The following is a 20,879-nucleotide window of genomic DNA, read 5'->3' on the forward strand; positions in this document are numbered from 1 at the left end:
ATGGCTGGTGATGGTGATGAATTAGGGCTGAGATGTTTGTAATCGGTTTGCAGCTTTATACGCTGTGAAATTCACATTACTTGACACATGGTGTGATTATATACTTTTGCAGCGCAAAAGTGTAACTGTTCATGCGAATCCTCGGCTAACATGACTTTTTTTACTAAGAGTCTTTTCCCGCAGCAGCTTCAAGCACTGACGTGGCTCTATTGTAGAACAATTGACTGCCAAAAAGAACTACTTGGTGCACATCTACCTCAAGTGATTTCGTCTTCTTTCTGTCTTTCTTTGTGACAGCTGTGACGAACAAGGGTGGTAGCAAGCCACATCACTTGCGAAATAGGCTGTTGACATATCTTAGCGGTTTACGCGGTAAAAGACGCTGCAGAGGCGTCGTGGTGGGCTTGAATTTAGGTAACTAGTTGTGTCTACATGCGTAAGAACAGCCTATATTCGCACTTGACGTCACACATTTTGCGATCTAGCGCCATTTCAATTGCTTAAATATGTCCAACCTTGTGGGCCTCCGGCATCTCGGCACTGGATTTGCGACACAGTGCCAACTCGTCTTCTATGTACGAGGCGTACGACTGCGTGAAAGTCTGTGCCCGAGACGCGAACATTTTTTTCGTGACATTCTTGCGTCTGATTGGCTTCCCAAACAAGTCCCGCAATTTGTCATTGCACGTCACCCAACTACTTCGGTTTCGTGGTTTTCATATACCAAGCTACGGCAGTTCTCTCGAGGTAGAAAATAACATAGGCCAGCAAAATGGTGGGCCCCAATGGTAGCGAGCACTCCCGCGTTCGTGTTCTGCTAGCGGATCCTCCACGTCCACTTCATTAGTATTGCCGGAACAGCTAACACGTGAAGATTCCGTGGGTGTTCCAGGACAGTGATTGTTGTCGCAGGAGCGGATGCAGTCACCGCATTTTATTCATCCTAAGAGCGGCCGGGTGCAGATGGGGAAACCGTATCTTGCGGCATTGTTCTCGCGCGATCGTGGAAACGACAGACGCTGCAAAGTTCCGTTGTGAGGCGTGTCGATACCCGGTGACTGCACCAAACGTGACAGGGCACGATGTAGGTTTAATGATCCGCCACGCAGAATCAGCACCCAAACAAGGTAGCTGAGCAGTCTCTCGTGCAAGCGCTTAACACGCAGTGTCTTCATCATGTTCAGAGACTCCCGCACTTGCATATGGCCATGATGCAGCATAACAATATGTATGGCTTGCCGTTAGAATCCTCGGCAACGTACACTCTGTGGCATTGTGGTTAGCGCCACGCACGGTGAGTCGAGAGGTTGCTGGTTGGACGCCGCACAGCGCAATCTTTCCTTCCCGTTTGTTTCTTTGCAATTTGTTCGTATACATTTTTTGCAAAGTAATATCTGTGAAGAGAATACATCAGCGGAGCCATGATGGACCCCGGCATAAAACACTGTCTTGACCGACTGCTAGCGCTCCGCAGCCGCTCACTGGCCACTGCATTTAAAGTGACTCTACATCTTGACCACTAAAGTAGTGCCGGTGAGAGGTTTCTCTTGTGCGATGTTGAAAAGAATAATTTGCAGCGTGCGCGTTACGCATAGGCGAACTGCGACTCTCTGTGTCCAACTGAACCTTTATGTCTCTCAATCCACATTAGCAGCGATTGACATGTTCCAGTGCATCACTGCGTGCTTTGCGCCTTCCCTTGTTTTTCTTCTTCGCAACACCGCGATGAGCGCCACCGTTAACACTGCTGTCTGTGTAAACATAAGCCACCACTGCTTCGCATCTACACATGGTTGCCTTTAGCGGGGGTTGGTGTAAAGTTTATTCTCTACACAGCTCCTCGCTATGAAAGTAGAAATGTCCAGACACACAATTGAGCTAACGTAAAATTAAGCCAGCTGTATGAAGACCACCTTGATAAGAGGGATGATGTGCATGACGTCCACGGAGCGAGAAGTCATGAGAAGCTTGAGACGGATGTAGTATTCTCTGCAATGTAACAAAGGCACGGAAATCAGCAAGTTGCAAGCAGCTGCCAAAGCGGCACAAACACTCACCCTTCGTTTTCTGGGTCGTAGGCCAGCCAAAATGACTGTTTTGTCTCGTAGATGTATTCTCTGCGAGGGAAGAACGCATGAACGTTTTTTGTGGCAATTCATGGAAAGCAGTCTGCTGACAAAAAGTAACAGATAAAGCTTCTCACGGAGCGTGCGTGCCAATACTGCCATTGTGCTGAATGCCATCACAAGCCGATACTACAACAGCACATGCAGTTCCTTCGCCTCACCTGCTTAAAACTCTACAGTGAATGAATATCAGGGACGCTATTTCACGCCTTCACAAGACACCTGATTGAATTTCTGACAAAACAATCTGTTATGTTTATAGGTACAGTTATGCTTTGGGTGTCATTACAGGACAGATTCCGGTGTTATTTGACTTTCAGCCTCGAATGCATTCTTGCAGACTTGCATGGTACCGAAACTGCAAGTGGGCATTTATTTTTGTTCTCATTGTAATCAAGCAACCATGGAGGCACTCGCAGCTGTTAAAATGCGCTTGCGTCCTCATGTGGATTCCAAGGACTACAGTCATAGTGACGAAGCTAGGATTAAACGGTTTGTGAAAGATTTTTTTGTATCAGGGCGAGTTGCTTCAATCATTAAGGTAAACTGGTGTGCGCAAATGAATCCAGGGACGCAAGAATAGTGAGCGGAGACAGGGCACCTACCCTGTCCGTTCTTTCTGTGTCCCTGTGATTTATTCACACCAGTTTACCTAGAAGTTTTTGAAGAGCTATCTGAGTCCCCGTGAATAGGGTTCCTAGATGCATGCGCAGCAGGGCACCGCAATAATGAGAGCTGTCAAATGCCAGATTTTGTTCTTATCTAGCCGTTCTCAAAGCAAGATGGGGAAACGTCCGACTAGCATTACACCACAAGTCCAACAGAGTCAACTTATGTATTTAGTTTAGGCATACTGCTGCCAATCACAACCAGATTGTAGCGAGATGGGCATACATAAAATGGAATAAAGATATACAAGAGTGTATATTTTACTGATAAATGTTTTGAACAAATGCAAGCAACTTTTATGTAACATCATTCAACAAACACCTACATAAGTATAAAGAATGCATTACGCAGAGTTTCAAGTAATGCGTCTTGAAAGAAAGAAATAATATTAATATAGTGTATACTTTATAAATGCACGTATGTGTCAGTATGTCGTTACGTGATGTAATTCGCTCTACAGATCAAAGCGCAGATGTAAACAAAGGCACTACGTTTGCCATGGCCGAGACCCGAAATCAGAGTGCCTTCATTGCTTCCTTCCATGTTCCGTAGGGAGTGCACAGGGTAATGTCTGCGTAACAAGCACTACTTTACATCTACCAGTTTTTTTGCTTTGTGGGGCATTTCGAGTGATGGCAATGGACGTGCCACTTTAGAACGTGAACCGACATCACCTGTCGCAAGTTCGTGATGCCGAAAGTTGCATGTTTGAAAGCGTGACTCACAACAGCGGAAAATGTAGCTACATACACAGCATTACATTTAATATTTTTCATATTTTCTAGACGCAATCCACTGACTTAAGGGCCATATTTGTTTGTCAGCAATGCCCGGTCCTAGTGAGGGGTGTATTAGAAAATTACGGATGACAAAGTTATGACAAATGATGACTGCTACCGCGTCCCTCGTCGCAATCATGACAGCCATAAACTGCCACAAATAAGCACCTTGCACTAGTTCAAAGTGTACTGACCGGCGGGTAGTGTCCCTGTATACGAGTTGTCTCGTGACTGCGAGAGTCTTGTATGAATTCCAAAATGCTATTACATAAGAAACAGGACGTCAAGGTTTGAAAATTTGTCGGCTGCTCATTTAACTGTTCGTTGCCTACAAGCTGCTTACAAAGGGCACGGCCACGATAATCAAGGAGACCTCATAATTCAATGAATGAAATGAACAATCAGAGTTGCGTCTAGCCTACACTTGATAGTAATTGTATTTACACTGTCGATGAGGTTACACAGGGGGACGTATTCACTCGCGGAATATAACCAACCTCTACCTATGGCCATCATCAAGAGAAACATATTTTATTCAGTTAACATCTAAGCAGCAATACAGACACTACGGAAGCAAGGCTTGACCGTGTAAAAAAAAGACCAAATTATTTGCAGTGGCTCCAAAGTAATTCCTTCATCAACAAAGCAATGAAATTACAATAAATAAGCGGGTATGTCAAAGTGATACTATAGATACAATGCTATTCGCCGCGTGCTAACAACAGGTTTACTTAGCCCTGGATATTCGAAAACGCTGGGCAAACCAGATAGCAGAAGCACTTTAGTAAACCGTGATTCACATATAACACTACCTTGAAGTTCAGCGGAGGGTACGGAATGCAAACCCAAATTCCCAAATTCATCAGCACAAGCGAGATCCGCTAGGTGGCATCGATGAGTGTGGACGTGTTCGCTTCGCGTACCTTAGTTTTCATGTTTTAGTGTCCTGCGCTACAGACTTCCCGAAATCTTGATACCACTGCACTTGTGAAGCCACTCGGAATCCATCGGCCCCAAAGTTCTCGTCTGTCAGCATATTGCCACGTTCCATTTCCCAAGTTTTTGTTATCGTCCCAAAACACCACACAATTCTCAGCGCAAACCGCGCCTGCAGTTTTCTAGAAGGTTCCGGACTGTAGTAGATCATTTCGATAAGATCACACCCACTGTGCGAACGGTACAGATTGTTCTGGAACCTACGCCACTGCCAGCGATAACGCTAGAACATTCGACGGCAAAAGTATAAATGCCGACGCGCTTCCCCGCTAGTCAGTTGTTGATCGAAGGCCGACGCTGCGTTCGCCGCTATCAGTGCGAGACTGCTTTCTGTGCAAGACTGCTGCTGTAATTATACTTTCCCTTTACAGGGCACAGGTTCACCCAAATAAACTGTTAAATCCAAACACGAAGTTTCCTGTCTTCGGCCACGTCACGACCCCGTGAGATCTGGTGGAGGTGCTGCTTCGTTCATATACCGGACGCCCCCGTCAAGCCGTGAACCCAGCCCCCGTCGCGGAGAAGACATCGACGCCAACCAAGAGCAGCGAACGAGCCGCCGACAGCAAGGTCTCCCACCGGAGTACGGCCTTCTACAAGACAAGGCGCGGAAGACCAAGACTATAACCTTGACTGCAGCGACAATGACAACCGGAGCGTCCCAGCCCGCGATCGTCATTCATCAACTCAGGGAACCACCAACGTTCTATGGCTCATCGTTTGAAGACCCGGAAACCTGGCTAAAAACATACGACCGTGTGGCCGCCCTCAACCACTGGGACAACGAAGAAAAGCTCCGTCGTGTGTACTTCTACCTGGAAGACACCGCAAGGACCTGGCTAGAGAATCGGGAGTCCACGCTCCGAACGTGGGATATCTTCTGCGGCGCATTTCTGCAAACGTTCGCGAGCGTCGCTCGCTAAGAGAGGGCCGCTGCTCTACTCGAGACCCGGGTTCAGCTACCAAATGAAAAGGTTGGAATTTTTGCAGAGGAGATGACCCGCCTATTCCGTCACGCTGACCCAGACATGTCTCAGGAAAAGAAAGTTCGTTTCCTCATGCGAGGGGTCAAAGAGAAGCTCTTCGCGGGACTAATGAGGAATCCACCGAACACCATGCAAGAATTTGTATCCGAGGCGACCACCATCAAAAAAACGCTGGACATGCGCACCAGACAGTATAATCGTCGCCTGACTCCAGAATGCGCTGCTGCTCAAGCCAGTGACTCCGACGACCTGCGTGAAACGATCCGAGCGATCGTACGGGAAGAGCTGCGCAAGCTGTTGCCTTCGGCACAGCCTGAAGTGGATTCAATCGCCGACATTGTGCGAGAAGAAGTTCGGCAATCGCTTCAAATTCCCCGCGCACCGCGGCTCGAGCCGGAAGCTATGAGCTACGCCGCTGCACTGCGCCACAACGCTCCTCCCCGTCCACGCCAAAACGCCGCCCCATCGCACTTCCGTCCACAGACGCCACCGCCGCCACCACCCCCACCGACGTCATACCGTTCGCCAGCGGCCCAGCACAGTGCACCGAGGAAGACTGACGTCTGGCGCACCCCTGACCATCGCCCGCTCTGCACCGCGTCCACAGCCAGGAGAACGACCACGTAACATCGCCGACTACCTGACAGGAACTCGGTGGACACCACGAAGCCCTTCGCGTTCGCCGTCGCCCAGCCGCCGCACGTCACCGCACCACCGGCAGTACTCTGGCCTTACACGGGGCCGGTCTCCTAGCCCGTATCCGGGAAACTAAGGGCAGCAACCGGTGGAGGTGCGGTTGCTGTGCGACGAACTACCGAAGATCCTCCGACGACGACGACGCCGCGACGGAGCTTTCCGAACACAACGCCAAACAGGCAAAGCCCTGATGGCGAAAGCTCACTTACCGAAGGTGGCCTGACGACGCAACATGGAAGCAGCGGAACAAGCCGACGCAGCCGTGACCCGACGCCACGCCCCAACTGTAATGCGAGACGGCGAACTAGCGACTTCGACGTTCTTAGCGACGGTCACAGTGTGGCCGCTCTCGTCGATACTGGAGCCGACTATTCTGTCATCAGTCTGTCGTTCGCCGCGAAGTTAAAGAAAGTTAGGACAGAGTGGAAAGGCCCTGAAATCCGCACAGCCGAAGGTCATCTCGTAACGCCTGCAGGAATCTGCACAGCGAGAGTCACCATTAACGGCCGTATTTATCCTGCAGACTTCGTAGTCCGACAGCGTTGCTCGAGAGATCCCTACTGAAACGTTCCGTAAGATGCGGAGACCTCACATACGGAATTATTGGAATATGGAAGACGTATGATGCGGGCTCCGCATAAGACGTATGATGCGGGCTCCGCATAAGACGTATGATGCGGGCTCCGCATCTTATGGAAAGACATATCATGCGGAAATTGCTGAAATGTGTGCATGTTACGTCTGAATCTAGTGCAAAGCAATATAATGTGTAAATTGAATAGACGTCCACATCTTGAGTACATGCAATACTGTGTACAAATCACAATATTTCTTAAATGTGCATGATGAGGGATTGAATCATCGGCATCTAGCTTACTAATTGTTGTGATGCAGAAGCAAAATTACCTTTTAAATAAAATACATTACAAAACTACTAAATTAACATGCTAGCGATCATAAATGGTGGTTACATTGCAACACATTAATACAGTGTTCTATGCAAGACTTAAAGAACTTATAAAGTTATTATTATCAATAGAGAAGCATTAATATACACATCAGTCCTGCTACAATCAATATGTTTTTTTATTTGTCTGTATGCTCCAGCTGTGAATAGTGACATTGCAGTTTGATCGTACACAAATGAGGTGACTGCACCGCAATTTCACGAGCTCCACCTAAGCCACAGGATGGTGGCACAATGTAACAGCAATTTTAGAACGAAATGTTTAAACATAAATAATAATCATAGCACTGTGAAAGTGTGGCGCTGTGTTCATCTCATGAATGCCTTGTGGAGATCGGCGAAATGCTGCTTGAGGCTCCGACACCACTGTAAATTTCGAAGGTCACTGCGATAGAACTTATGTGTCCTTCATAGGCACCTGGAAATGAAAATAATTGGCACAAATAATGTTAGAGACACATGTTAGCACAATAGTTTACATGCACAAGAAATATAACACACAGAATGAAACTGAAAATTTAAGGCACACAATCCTTCGTTATGCATATGTGAATAATAGAAGGAATGAGTGTATAAATTAGTTCTGCCACATCAAAAAAAAACAGCATGCTTATCACAGTGAAAATAACTAGGTTGTCACGATTAGATAATCGATTCTTATGTCCTTATGAAATTATGATTTAAACGCTTCCTGCACAGTAAAACTTTAGGAACTGCAAGTGAAAGCTCTCAGTGTTCATTTAATAGTGTGTTCATGTACATCTGCTGCCTTTATACTATACAGTTTGTGCACAAAATTGGCATCTTGAACAATTTTGAGAGTTAAACCGAAGCAACTTATGAAGGTTAAAATCACCATGAAAGCAAGCAGGACAAGGCAGGTGCCATTAAAAATCTGTGCAAGCCAGATAACTATAACCGAACTGCACACATATAAGGGAGCAAGAGTAACAGTAATTCGGCTGCTGACCCGCATGTCGCGGTATCAAACCCCGGCTCCATTTCCGAAGGAGGCAGAAATGCTGTAGGCACGTGTGCTCAGATTTGGGTGTACGTTAAAGAACCCCAAGTGGTTGAAGTTTCCAGTGCCCTCTACTACGGTGTCTCTCATAATCATATAGTGGTTTTCGGACGTTAAACCCCACATATAAATCAAGAATAACATAAATAAACTGCCAACAGAAAAGTTGGTTGCATGTGCTATCTGTAAGTGCTTACACCTTACTACATACAGCATGCTCATTCCATTTTAAATACCGATATTGAAAATAACTGCTCTATTAGGAATGTAAAAGGTAAGGTAGAACTGAACGACTCTACAAAAAGTGACCCTATTATGACATCACGTTTTCTTATAACAAAATTGACTAAGACTCCCAAATATCATTATGCAAGGAAAAAATCTTCAAAAGAACAATCAAGTTCGAAGTCATAATTATTTATATGTCTCCTATGACTATAACCAAGAAATCGACCTTAACATGGCTAATGTTAGTTTTTAAGGCCTATGTTCACTAGACAATGAACTATACCACAAAAAGCACAGCGTTCAGGCAAAGCACCACACAAAAAAAGAAAGCAGTCCTTTTTGTTATTACCTACAATGCCTTTAAAATGGTATTTTTACCTCTACTTTCCGCTTTTTATCTAAATAACTGGTGTGAAACAAGTTAGCTGAAAATGCACTGTGCCTCCAAAACCTGTTGGTTGAATCTGAATTTTAAAAAAATGGTGAAGCTTGCACTAAATTAGGCTCCACAAGCCTTGGAACAGTGAGACTACATGACTCTTAGGACTACTTTAGTTACTTGTGTTTTGTTTCTGGGCCTAAGCATAAAGACAAGGGCTTAACTGAATTGCTGCTAACAAACAAATGCTTTCCAAATTGCCCGAGCGTCAAAGGATGCTCAGCCATTTGTTGTTTTTTGCACTGGGCTATTCTACACCAAACATACAAACCATACTGCCTGGCGACCATCACAGTTGTATAGTTTAAAAAATGATGGTAATTTACTCTTCTGAAAATAGTTATTTGCAGAAATGTTTTGAAAAGAAAAGAGTAGTGGTCACGTGGGTACCTTCAGAATTTCGCAGAATGTCGTGCGGGTGTTATTTGTGAGAAAAATTTCAAAGTACCGCTTTTTCTTGCCACATCAAATTTGATCTACATATTAAGTAAAGATGCTTCTTAAAGTATTTGAAGTCAAGTAACATTAGTGCAATTTTTCTGCTACATAGACTTTGAAGAATTCAGCCAAACTGTTTATCGTTTGCATTTCTTGTATGGCAATACTGCATTGTGTATGAATATTTGAGCCACAAATACTCACTGCACAGAAGTTATATTTTACAAAAAAAAATAATGTTAGGTCCAGATTACAAATATCACTATATAATCGTTTTTTTCCACATTGAGATGCAATTTGAGCTGTGTGTTTGTCTAATTGAAAATTACTTTTATATGTAAGTTGAAAGCAAATAAACAGTTCTTGTTACATGGCAAGTGTTATCATTACAATTTTTGTTTAAATGAGGAAAATGATTTCTGAAGTCTCCTATTGAGGGCTATGGCGAAATTCGGAACGGAAGCTGTCGTACATCAAATGCAGAAAACAGCCATCATAAGAAAACTTCAAAAATTCATTTCTACTTTAAGACAAAGTGTAATCATATAACTTGCCATATAAAGAGAACTACTTCCTTGCTTTTGATGTGGCGAAAAAATTGCACTAATATTACTGAGCTTCATGCACTACACACAAGCACCTTTACTTAATACCAAGACGAAATTTGGTGTAGAAGAGGCAGTATTTTTGAAACACTTTACTTTTTACAAACAACACCCAGACGACATCCTGGGAAGTCCAGAAGGCACCAACGTGGCCTAATATTTTGTTCTCTGCGATATACTTTAGCATTTTGCTGTTTTCAGAAAAATACAGTAAATGAGCACAATATTTTTTTTTTCAAAACACATTCAGGACGGTTGGCAAAATGGCTGGGATGTTTGATGCGTAATTGCCTCACTGCCAGCATTTATTCTTCCGAAGCTCAAGCTATCACCTCTCTGTTACTGCCTCCCTCACATACAATGCCTGCATAGGAAAGAAAAAGAAAGGCAGGTCCGACCAAGTTCACAAGGCAAGATATTTTCATGTTGGATAAATTCATTACCATAAACAGCAGCAAAATAACATTCATTTTGAGTAGTCCAAGACACAAGCTATATACCAGCATACTAAGAGCCAAGCACAAACTTTTCAATTGAACATGTGTGGTGATAGACAGGAAGCACTTATAGCAAAGCTGATCAGTCTGTAATTAACTAAATGAAGTACAATGCACTGTTCAATCCAACACCACATAGGCATCTTTGCTATAGCAAAGCCATGTGTCATTGATTCATGCACTAGATGGGACAATGCAAATGTAACAAAAAAGGTGAAAAAATAAAACAAGGGAAAAAAAGATGAAAAGTGGGGATGCAAAGTAGGAGCAGTGTAGCACTACTTTTACTTTGCATTCCCCTTTTCTTTCTTCTTTTTTTCTTCTTTTCTATCATTTATCTTTTCTTTGCTTCCCTTACCCCCAACCTCCAACAGGAGAACACTTTGTATCAGCGCAACCTAACTTGAAAAGAAGCAAGGGCTGCACTCTTCTGCGTTATAGGTTTTTTTTTTTTTCAGACAAACATTTCCAACAGGCACACACGCCTATACCAATAGATGATGTCATTACTGACCCCATTTAAACTAACACGCCAAGGATGACAAGGTGACTTCTAAAAATAGGTCCTCCTATCGCAACATCGGCCAGCCTGTCTGAAGCACTTCTACTGTTCACCCTGATTACCCCACTAGATGTTTCCATCTGTCGACTCACATCTTCATTTTGGATAACACTAAGACGAGCTTACATTGATGAATACGCACGAAAGTTTAGTGATGTATCATGTATCAGATTAAGCAACTCTGTTAAAAAATTATTGATAGCTTGCTTCCAGGCTTTTTATACTGTAGCCTGAAACTTCGTAATGTCTTCTATGCACATGAACCAGATTGACAACGTAATGCACAACATGCTTAAGAATACTGCGAGGAATAAGATAACGACAAAACGACCAGCCACCCAAAATTTTCGCTGTACATGTTTATAAAATGTTCATGTACCCCAAACGAGGTGCTTATGATACAAGCCGAAAAAACCTACAAGTAGGGCCTTGGAGTCTTCTGGAAGTAGACGTGTTGCATTTTTTCTGTAGAGGGCTTTACACCCATAAGTGAGGAACAAAACTCCTGTATAATGAAGAATGTTGGCAGCTATCAGTTATAGAAAAACCTAATGCAGCTAATCTTCCCCGACACATCTGTACATTTAGAGAGGTGACGTAGCTTCTGTGATTCTGGCAGTAACTCCAACAGGACCAGTGCGAAAATTGGCACTACTTGGCTAGACAAATGTCCAAACATGCCTGCCCGACTCCCTCTAGCCATCCTGGCTGAATCTGACACATGATTTCTTAACTGCTGGCTGGACAAAAACAAAACCACTGAAGCACTCACAATACACAGCGTGAAGTTCCTCTGGAGTGGTCAACTTCGTCTTCTGCGATGAAAGAGCAGCACAGTGTACTGATAAGGCACTCCTTGCAATGGTTTTCAATGCCACACAGTGACCTTGCTGTTCCTGTCGAAGAGAGCTTCGGGAGCTTGGAGGGTGCTTGCTCTTTTCTGGGGGCTGCTGCCGCTCCTCGTTTTCTGCTCAAGGTCAACCTGCATAAAGTTGCAGACGAGGCTTTAAGAGTTGTATATAATGATATACAAATTTTCGCTGAACACACATTTCCTCGTGGCACACTGAGGAATTTCTTATAAAACTTAAGGCCTCGCATATGCAAACATTTACAATCGATCCGAAGATGCACTCGACTCTAAAGAAGCAAGTTTGTTATGTAGTGTATATAAAGAAAGGTCATTCAGCACAACCACAACTACAGTTGCACACGAAAACGACATTTTACACGATCCTGTTTATTTACATGGTCCATTTTATTTTATTTACAAGGTCCATTTTACACGATCCTGTTTTACACGATCTGGTCTGCATGAACTCTTGAACCGGGCACCATATAGGTTGAAAGACACACACAGACTTTGAGACAAACCTAGTTTCCCGTGGAGCATCCTCTTGCACTATAACAACACATCTCAATCTAGTTAGTTGGTCAGAACGAGGTGAAAACAGCTCGCACTTGAAAAGCACGGGCAGAAGGAATGACGCCTGCACCCTGTGCTTTCTGTACATTCTCGTTGAGGGTGCAGTTTTCACCTTATCCTTATGCAATTTTGCATTTATAACATTGTTCATTGTATAATCTTTGTGGCGTTAAAGTGTGTGATACCGTCATGTGTATCCCATGTAATTTATAAAAATAGAATACAAGATAGCTTGATTCAAAAATAACAAAGTGCATCCAGCGCCATGTCCTGTAGCCATTCTTTGGGCAAGTGGCAGAATGATTTATTCTTCAAAACATATCTTACTTGTAACCACTACAAGAGCTAACTCGTACACTGGCACATTCTGTTTGCCTCTTCAGATTATAAGCTACCTTTTTTACACCAGAAAATCTTCAAGAAGAATAGAAGTGTTGTAATTGTGAAGAAAGAAAAGCAGAAGGAAAAAAAGATATTGATTGATTTGTGGGGTTTAACGTCCCAAAACCACCATATGATTATGAGAGATGCCGTAGTGGAGGGCTCCGGAAATTTTGAACACCTGGGGTTCTTTAACGTGCACCCAAATCTGAGTACACGGGCCTACAACATTTCCGCCTCCATCGGAAATGCAGTTGCCACAGCCAGGATTCGAATCCGCGACCTGCGGGTCAGCAGCCGAGTACCTTAGCCACTAGACCACCGTGGCGGGGCAGGAAAAAAAAAAAAAGATAACCTGCCCTGTACAGGGACCGAGCCTGCGAACTTCGAATAACATGTCCGATGCTCTATCAACTGAGCTACCATGGCGGCTATCCCTCTTCCATTTTGTACGGTATATATGTGCATTTATACATGGAAGAGTCAGTCAGCGCTGCCTGTTACCATTATGGCGAGTGTGGGACACCTTTTTTTTGCCTACTGGCAATTACATTACGATTGCAATTACGTTACGATTACTTCCAATATCCCTATACTTCTTTGGCAGCATTATGCATCTGTCCATTCTCAGAAAATCTGCTAGTCACAGGAGGAGGCAATAGTTCGCCCTCCCACCTAAATGCATGTACTTGAATACATGCACAACTGATCAAAAAAAAAAAAAACAAGTCACACACCGCTAAGATTACCGAGATTCACTGTTTCAGATTCATGAGTAAAGGTAAGAACTATAAATTTAAGGGTTTGTTGTCTTTGTTGAACACATTATAATGAGAACTAGCAGACAATGATGCCAAACAAACTATAGGTGATGTTATCAAAAATTGTGAAAAGAAAAGTGAACGAAAACATAACTTGGCGGCAAGTTACTAATGGGTTGACATTTTTTGACAATTGAATTGACATTACTTTTTATAACATCCCTATATTTTCCTGAGTAATGTTGTCGGGTAATTCTAATTATTAGAGTGGTGAGTAGGCTGACAAAGAAAGTATATGGCATTGATACTTCTTTTGAACAACTAAAAGTTTGAGGAACTTAGAAGAGTGGAAGCTACTTTGAGTAGACCCGAATATTTAGTTGGAGCGAAAAAAAAAAATGTACACACATTTTTACTAGGCTTTTTAACCTATTTTGAGACATAAAAGTGTATGCTGCCAGTAATGTTAAGTACCATTACTTTTGTCACACTATGCACTGTAGCAGGTGTAGTTAGAGTGGTGATAGTGAAGGATTAATCAAGCACGCCACGAACTGCGTTCACATCAATGGTCGCGTATTTTAAAAATAAACCTGGTGTATAGTAAAAAAAATTTTAGAGCATTTATGATTTTATCCAGATCAAGTTAAACCGACTGGGTAAGCAAACCATTTGCATAAAATCAAAAGGCATAAAGTGATTCATGTATTATAACTATGTGAACAATTTCAGCAATGCAGGGCAAAGTGACAACAGTTCTATTAAAAACTCCTCTCATTATAACATGCATGAAAAGCACCACACCAGAATATTTTATAGTGCATGTAATATCGAGACTACTAGACTGTCTATTGACCTTTTAGAAGAAGGGTATCTCCTTCACATTCAAGGGGCAATCACTTAGCCTTTTCCTGAGCTTTTCTGTGAATATTTCCTGAATTTCAGATATCATTAGGATTGATTTAGAGTAAACAGATTTTGCTTACACATTGAAACCTAGTTCTGTATGTAACTGCAATTATGGGTGCCAAACCATCTCCAATTAATTTTTAACATTTCACTTATTTTTTAACTACAGCAGCACAACTAGCTGTGGGTGCCCAAAAAGTAGCAAGAAACAATACCTTTACCTCTTTGAGTTTTTTGGAAGTGTTCAGCTTCTCAGTGCTCACCTTACAACATTTTTTTTTAAATACGTGTTTGTATGCCCACTGCTCTTGCTCCTTGTACAGTGAGGAGGAGCACATGGCAAGAAGAGACAAGAAAGAAGCATAGCGAAAAAAAGCGAAATAAGCGAGGACCTCTTTTATATCGTACAATGTGTGTAACATTACTATTGCGACCACATATAGACAAATTATCACGGCTATGTATCCATTGTAGAGTCATACACAGCTGCAACACCACGACTAAATTTCAACCTTGTGTTGGTTTAGGATCCCTTCATAGTGGCAAGCTAATGATATCTGCATTTGTTTGGCACATACTAAGATGCAGTGAAATGTGATATGGTAATCTCATTTAGAATGCACGTCATGTGGCTTCATTGTATATGTGGCCACAAGTAACTCTGGTTGCAAAGCAATATGGCAGAGCCTAAACAGACGTCACCGACCACTCCAATCTGAACTTGCCTTTGCTACTTGCCCATTATCATCCCAGCAAAAAATGATTAATTGAATCTGCTACAAATAAGTGCTAGCTTATGCTAAGAACCAAGTATGAAGGGTGTTTTGTCATTATTGAGATCAGTTATTTGTTCAAGAACACTTGCTGTCAAACACAAATACATTGCTGTTGAAGCATCAAGACTCAAATATAAAGCAAAAAGAAGTGTCTCTTTAAAAATTACAGGCCACAAGGCAAGATAAATATTTGATATACTTGGGATGTAAAGAACGCACAAGAGGTGCTGCCATATTATACTTTTCCTTGTGTTGAAACCTGCTTGCTTTACTCACCCAACACATCTGTAAAGATGCCGTGAAAACACCAAGGAGCTGATGCAGCAAGGTTGAACACATGTCCAGGGATTCCACCATTCCTAAGCAGCCCTACAGCCTCCACAGTCCTGCAACTATTTGTAAGATAAATATAGTTCTACCCAAAGTTCTTGGTTTACAGACACACATGCAAGACGCATAACCACTCTATAGGAAGTTTGCATGATAATGCGCTGGGTAGCAAAACGGATGCCAATATCAAGTATCCCGGCCTGCCGCTTCTTTCTTTCCGTTCCTAATTAATCAATCCATGGTTATTAAATGTTCCCCCAATGTGAAGTGTGCTGGCAGTCCGGTGAAGAATTGCAATGTAATTAGAACACAGTCCAATTCATGGCAAGTAAGCATGCAATAGCGTTTTGTCAGCTCTTCGAGAAAAGAGCATGAAGTTTAGCTAAAACCCATGTTTTTTATAAACACCATTCAATTTGATATAAAAGTTGTGAGCATTATGTAAAGGAACACGGATTCATGTTTAATCAATGATTTCTTATAATGTACTGATATGAATGCAACTAACTGAATATGAAACGATCAATTTTGCTTGAGAATTTAGAGTTATGAACACTATCGCACTTGCCTGCTGCATCTTGTCCAAAACAGCGGCAAGATAGGCTAGTTGTGTAGGTGAGTAGTAATGAGCAGTGCAAAGTAACAACAAGAAACACCAGTAACAACAGTATGCGGCAAGCACAGACTGCCAACTGTATACATTATTACACAAAAGTTTGCCTGAATATCAGTCAGACAACTTGTGCAAATGAAGGTCCAGTTGGGCATGAACAAGTTACGAAATCAACAATGCCTGCTTTCACTAACAGGACCCTCATTCACATAAAGTATGCAGCGATAGGCCCCTACCGAGGTACGTCACAGCATGATGTCACTGGCACATGTAAAAGGTGTGGCTGGAAAAACACTCCCGCTGGTGGCTCAGCCCGGTACAGTCGTGCAGTGTTTGGGGCAAGTTTTAATTTTTCAAAGCTTACACTTCACGTTACAATGTCGACATTAGCTGTAGTATGTGTCAGCAAACATCCAGCTGTGTGGTAAACTGTGTGGTAAAATATTTGCCACGCTGTCTGTTTATCTTGAAGAAGTGAACACACGTGGTGGCCTGTGCGAGCAACAGCGGCATAGTCTTCAAAAATGTGCACTGTTGATTGCGGCATGTAGTGTGCATTGAAAGGTATTGAGAATATCGGTTCAACTGAGAATATTGAGTGTGGTGTGTGCAGTGTCAATAACAATGTGTCTTGTTTGCGAAGACTAGCACTCATGGCAGGGACCGGTCGATGAAAAAACTTGATTCGACATTTTAGTCAAGGTAAATATGCACTTGACGTGACCATCTGCGAGTGGGTACATCTCGGTGTTTGCGCTGTGTGCAGAAAAAAATTGCAAGGTCACCGGGCTGGAAGATACCATTTGCTGAAGCTGCATGTATGAATCGCCCCGACGAGTACGCAAGCTCAATAAAGGTATAACTCGTTTTATCGAAGGCCTCATATTTCTTCATGTAATAAGCAGAGATTCTTGTTTCACATATACTCAGTACCTTTACCGCTCGATATTCATGAAGTGACAATGCAAACAACAAGTTTGTGTGTTAGGTCCTAAGGGAGCAATGTAAATATGCAAATAAGTTGTAGGTGTCAGATGCAGCGATGTAACTGCACAAAAGATTACGTATATATTAGGCTACCGGTTTAGAATCGCATACATCTCGGTGGTCTATCAGGAACGTCACAAACAACTTCCTTGCCAACCAGCCCTTGCACAGAGGGAGGGAATGGCTGGCACGGTGCTCGAAGTGACGTCACACTATTTGCAAACATAGAGAGGTTTCTTACTTAGGCAACATTTTGCACAATATATTTTTTAGATGCAAGACTGTACTCATCCACATTGATCATACTGATGTCTTTTGTTGTTACTTTGTGCTGTGAGTTACTAGGCATTTAGTCACCATGATCTTTAAAAGCTAATTTCAGTGTTCTCTCTCATATTGCTGACTACTTTGTTGTTGCATAAATTGGGCAAAAAAGCAACACAGAAAGGCTGTCACAATAAATACACCAACATGGGTATTCTCCTGCAAACAAAAGTCGGCACTGGTCCTGTCATTACCCGTCTTCCTTCTCTCTTTGCCTTGTTTGTGCTGAAACAGCCAAACACCTGATGAGTTAGATGAGAAATATTAATGCATCAAAACTATAAGTGCTTGCATCAGCAACTACACAACAGCGTGATAACCGCACCCCTGCCACACAGCAGTGAAACATATTTTGAACATGCTGGCAGTGTATTATTTTATAAAAAGCAACTCTGGCAGATTACAAAATCTCACATTGTGCATGCAAGTTTTCTTCAAAGTCAGGCGTACAATGTAGGTGCTGGCCGGTACATTATTAGTTACAAGCAAAGGCGTCTTGCAGGTACACATGCAGATTGCACGAACACCTCTCTCTCTCTACACTAGGCACACACATTTTATCTTTCAACAAGCACACGCCACTGTTTAGGGGCATAATAACGCTCTACCGAGAACGTATGCTAATCAACCCACTTAGGCGGTTGGCTAGGTGAATCGAGCCAAGTTACAAATTGTATCACCCGCGAACGTAAACAAAATGCTGCTTTGCATGAAATGGCACTGCAGGCTTCGTTTAATCAACAACGTAGCAAGCGCAGTGTGCGTCTTCCTCACTACATTGCACATATGAAAAAATCGATCACCATACACATGCACGTTGCCGCAGTTGTCTCGAATTAGCTCCAGTAAGGCCGCGCCGATGCGCCATGGCTCTGCTGGCGTTAGCGTTGTCAAAGCGAATCGGCAACCGCACTCGCAAAGGCGCGTAAGGTTGCCGTTTCGCGACACCTGGTTCGAGTGCAGCAACACACACTTGCACTGAGTGGCATACTTGGTCTACATAAAAAAGTGTCCCCCTTACCTTTAGTTTCTTTCACACTGTCCTGAGGGAAGCGACCACAGGCGTCAGCCGTCACCTCGGAGTCCTTCGAGCGCCCGCCCAACCCACCGATTCCTTGGACGACTCGCACTTGATCCGCACTCGGACAACCGCGGGAATAGGGCGCAATCTTAGCACATCACACGAACGAGGAACGGCGCTTCCTTGCGTAAATTTAACATTTCGTGCTCTCGTGTGTAGCAGCGCGAACACATGAGACACGCACCGAAACGGCATGCTCAAAGAAACAAAGAAGACAAACAACATGTGGCTTCAGCTGTGAATGGATTTGACTTGGATAGCTGTGTGAAAAAAATAAAAAAAAAAAAACATCTGTCGCTGCTATGAACTGAAAAAAAATGTATGTTATCTGGCAAAATAACTTTAAAAGTGATAAACCGTTATTCAAAAACCAAGTTACAACTTATGAATATTTTCGCAGGTCTTTGTTTTGTTTTTGTTCTAGCAGACGACAGCCCCCTACTGCTTCTACGACAGACGTAGTGCGGTTTCACGTTCGGTGCGTGTCGCCGACGCAAAGCTCTACAGTAGTGATATCAGAGTTATCAATTCTCAATGAATCATAGGATGGCTACAAAGCAGTAACATTTTGACATAGTGCAGTACGCAATCTTTCAAGGTATGACATTTCTTTGCTCTGAAGCAAATCGAAGCAAGCCGGCCGGCGCAATCAGCTGATGTCGCCGCTACGCGAGGCATGGTCGTGCGCAATAGCGTCGCGCCCCGCGCTCGATTTGTCATCAAGCGATAGAGCTACTAAGTGGAATACAGCTAGATGCAGGGATTAATGGCATATCACTCTAATTCCCTGTGGTGGCCGACTCAATCGCAAGAGAGCCCCGGGAAACAACCTTCAACTGCTCAAGCTTGTGTGTGGGTGTAAAAATACTTGTTTTCATCCGCGGCGGTGCAGTAATCTATAGTTGAAAGACATGCGAAAAGCATGTGACGTATATACAATCCCAAAACATATGCACACAACAATAAATACGATCGCATATCGTACATAAATATACCAACGCATAGCGTGTAAAAAGCAAATTTATATACATAACTTAAACACCTGGCTACGTTCAGCGCGATTAGCTTAGCAAGCTAACGCACTCAGTTCACGTACGCGAGCACAACTAAGTGACGCAGGTTCGAGTCCCGCGAAGTTTAATTTTTTTTTTGTTTTTTTTTCAACATTTTTATTGTACTGCTATCTTTTCTAATGCCTTAGGTTCTAAAACAATATAAAAGCAATATTGCATTCAAGTACGTATGTGGGACTGTGTTTTTTGCGCAACAGTTATTATGATTTTTATTTTCATTATTAATTTTTTTATTTATTTCATAATATAACAAAATTAAGGACTAAGGGGAACAATGGGTCTGATTGATTGTGAAGGGACTCGAGAAGTGAGAAAACTCAAACCAAAAAATTTATTTGAGAAAAAACTGAGCATTTCACAGCCGGACCAGTTTCTTCAAGGGTAGGCCCTAGGTATGCGCGAGACTTGCTATATGACTCATCTCAAGCTGTGGCAGTTGAGGGAAGGCAATATCACCGAGAAGCAGTTCCAAAATATATTTCGGTTGATGTTTTTTGATTCCTCCAAAATAAGGGCTGCACAATTGTGATCGAGCCAAACCAAGAATTGCGGGCACGAAGTCATCAGACAGAAAATGAATAATGTTGATTGTTTGAAAAATTGCCCTTAATAAAAGGAAGAATTATGGAGTGCTACGTAGCTTAACTCGCCGTAGGAATTTTATGTATACATATAGATAGTTTAAAATGAACAATGTTGCACACACAGACATTGGTTAAATTTCTTTGCAGCACAGTTGAAGCATCTATGTAGAACTGAAGCATCAAGAGAAGCTCATGCGTCCTCACTTTATTGCGCTTTACATAGCTTGTATGCGTCCATGCAGCCATGATATGATATATATTAAAGCATTTGTTTAACCTATAATCTTCTTATTCATTAAAGCTGGCCCATAAGTCGTGTCTTATGTAGCACTACAATTGAAGCGTAATCTGCATGGTGGTCTGAAACAATGCTTTTGAAAATCTCAAAACGACCCAGCTCTATACACGACCATCCGTGCATCAGTGATAAGCACCATTATGTGTTTGTACATATCAGTTGTGATCTCATATTTAATTATTTTTCTGACCACTTCTTCTGCCCCTACCTCGTTTCTGTCGTGAAGCTGTGGCAAGTTGTGTATAGCTGTATTTATATTGTAGGAGCATATACTATCAATAAAAAATTATTTTTAGGCTACATGCAATTAGTTTTCATAGATTTTCA

At 42.8% G+C, this 20,879-nt stretch overlaps 1 protein-coding gene across 27 annotated transcripts in view; it reads right to left on the reverse strand.

Moving 5' to 3' along the window:
- The window catches only part of LOC119173303 (uncharacterized), a 509,098-nt gene that overhangs the window by 223,580 nt on the left and 264,639 nt on the right, over positions 1-20,879 (reverse strand). For 26 of the 27 annotated variants that reach the window (XR_012895517.1, XR_012895516.1, XR_012895522.1 and 23 more), the window contains 2 exons: positions 2,058-2,117; positions 1,914-1,989 (listed from right to left, as the gene is read on the reverse strand). The exons of the other annotated variant lie outside the window; for it this stretch is intronic. Coding sequence is in view for 6 of the 26 variants with exons in the window: in XM_075896271.1 (XP_075752386.1) it covers positions 1,914-1,989; positions 2,058-2,117 (136 nt within the window). In the remaining 20 variants the exon portion in view is untranslated. The remainder of the gene's footprint in view (positions 1-1,913; positions 1,990-2,057; positions 2,118-20,879) is intronic. 27 annotated transcript variants of the gene reach the window in all.

Source organism: Rhipicephalus microplus, chromosome 5 (assembly GCF_043290135.1).
Source record: "Rhipicephalus microplus isolate Deutch F79 chromosome 5, USDA_Rmic, whole genome shotgun sequence".
Taxonomy (NCBI): Eukaryota; Metazoa; Arthropoda; class Arachnida; order Ixodida; family Ixodidae; genus Rhipicephalus; species Rhipicephalus microplus.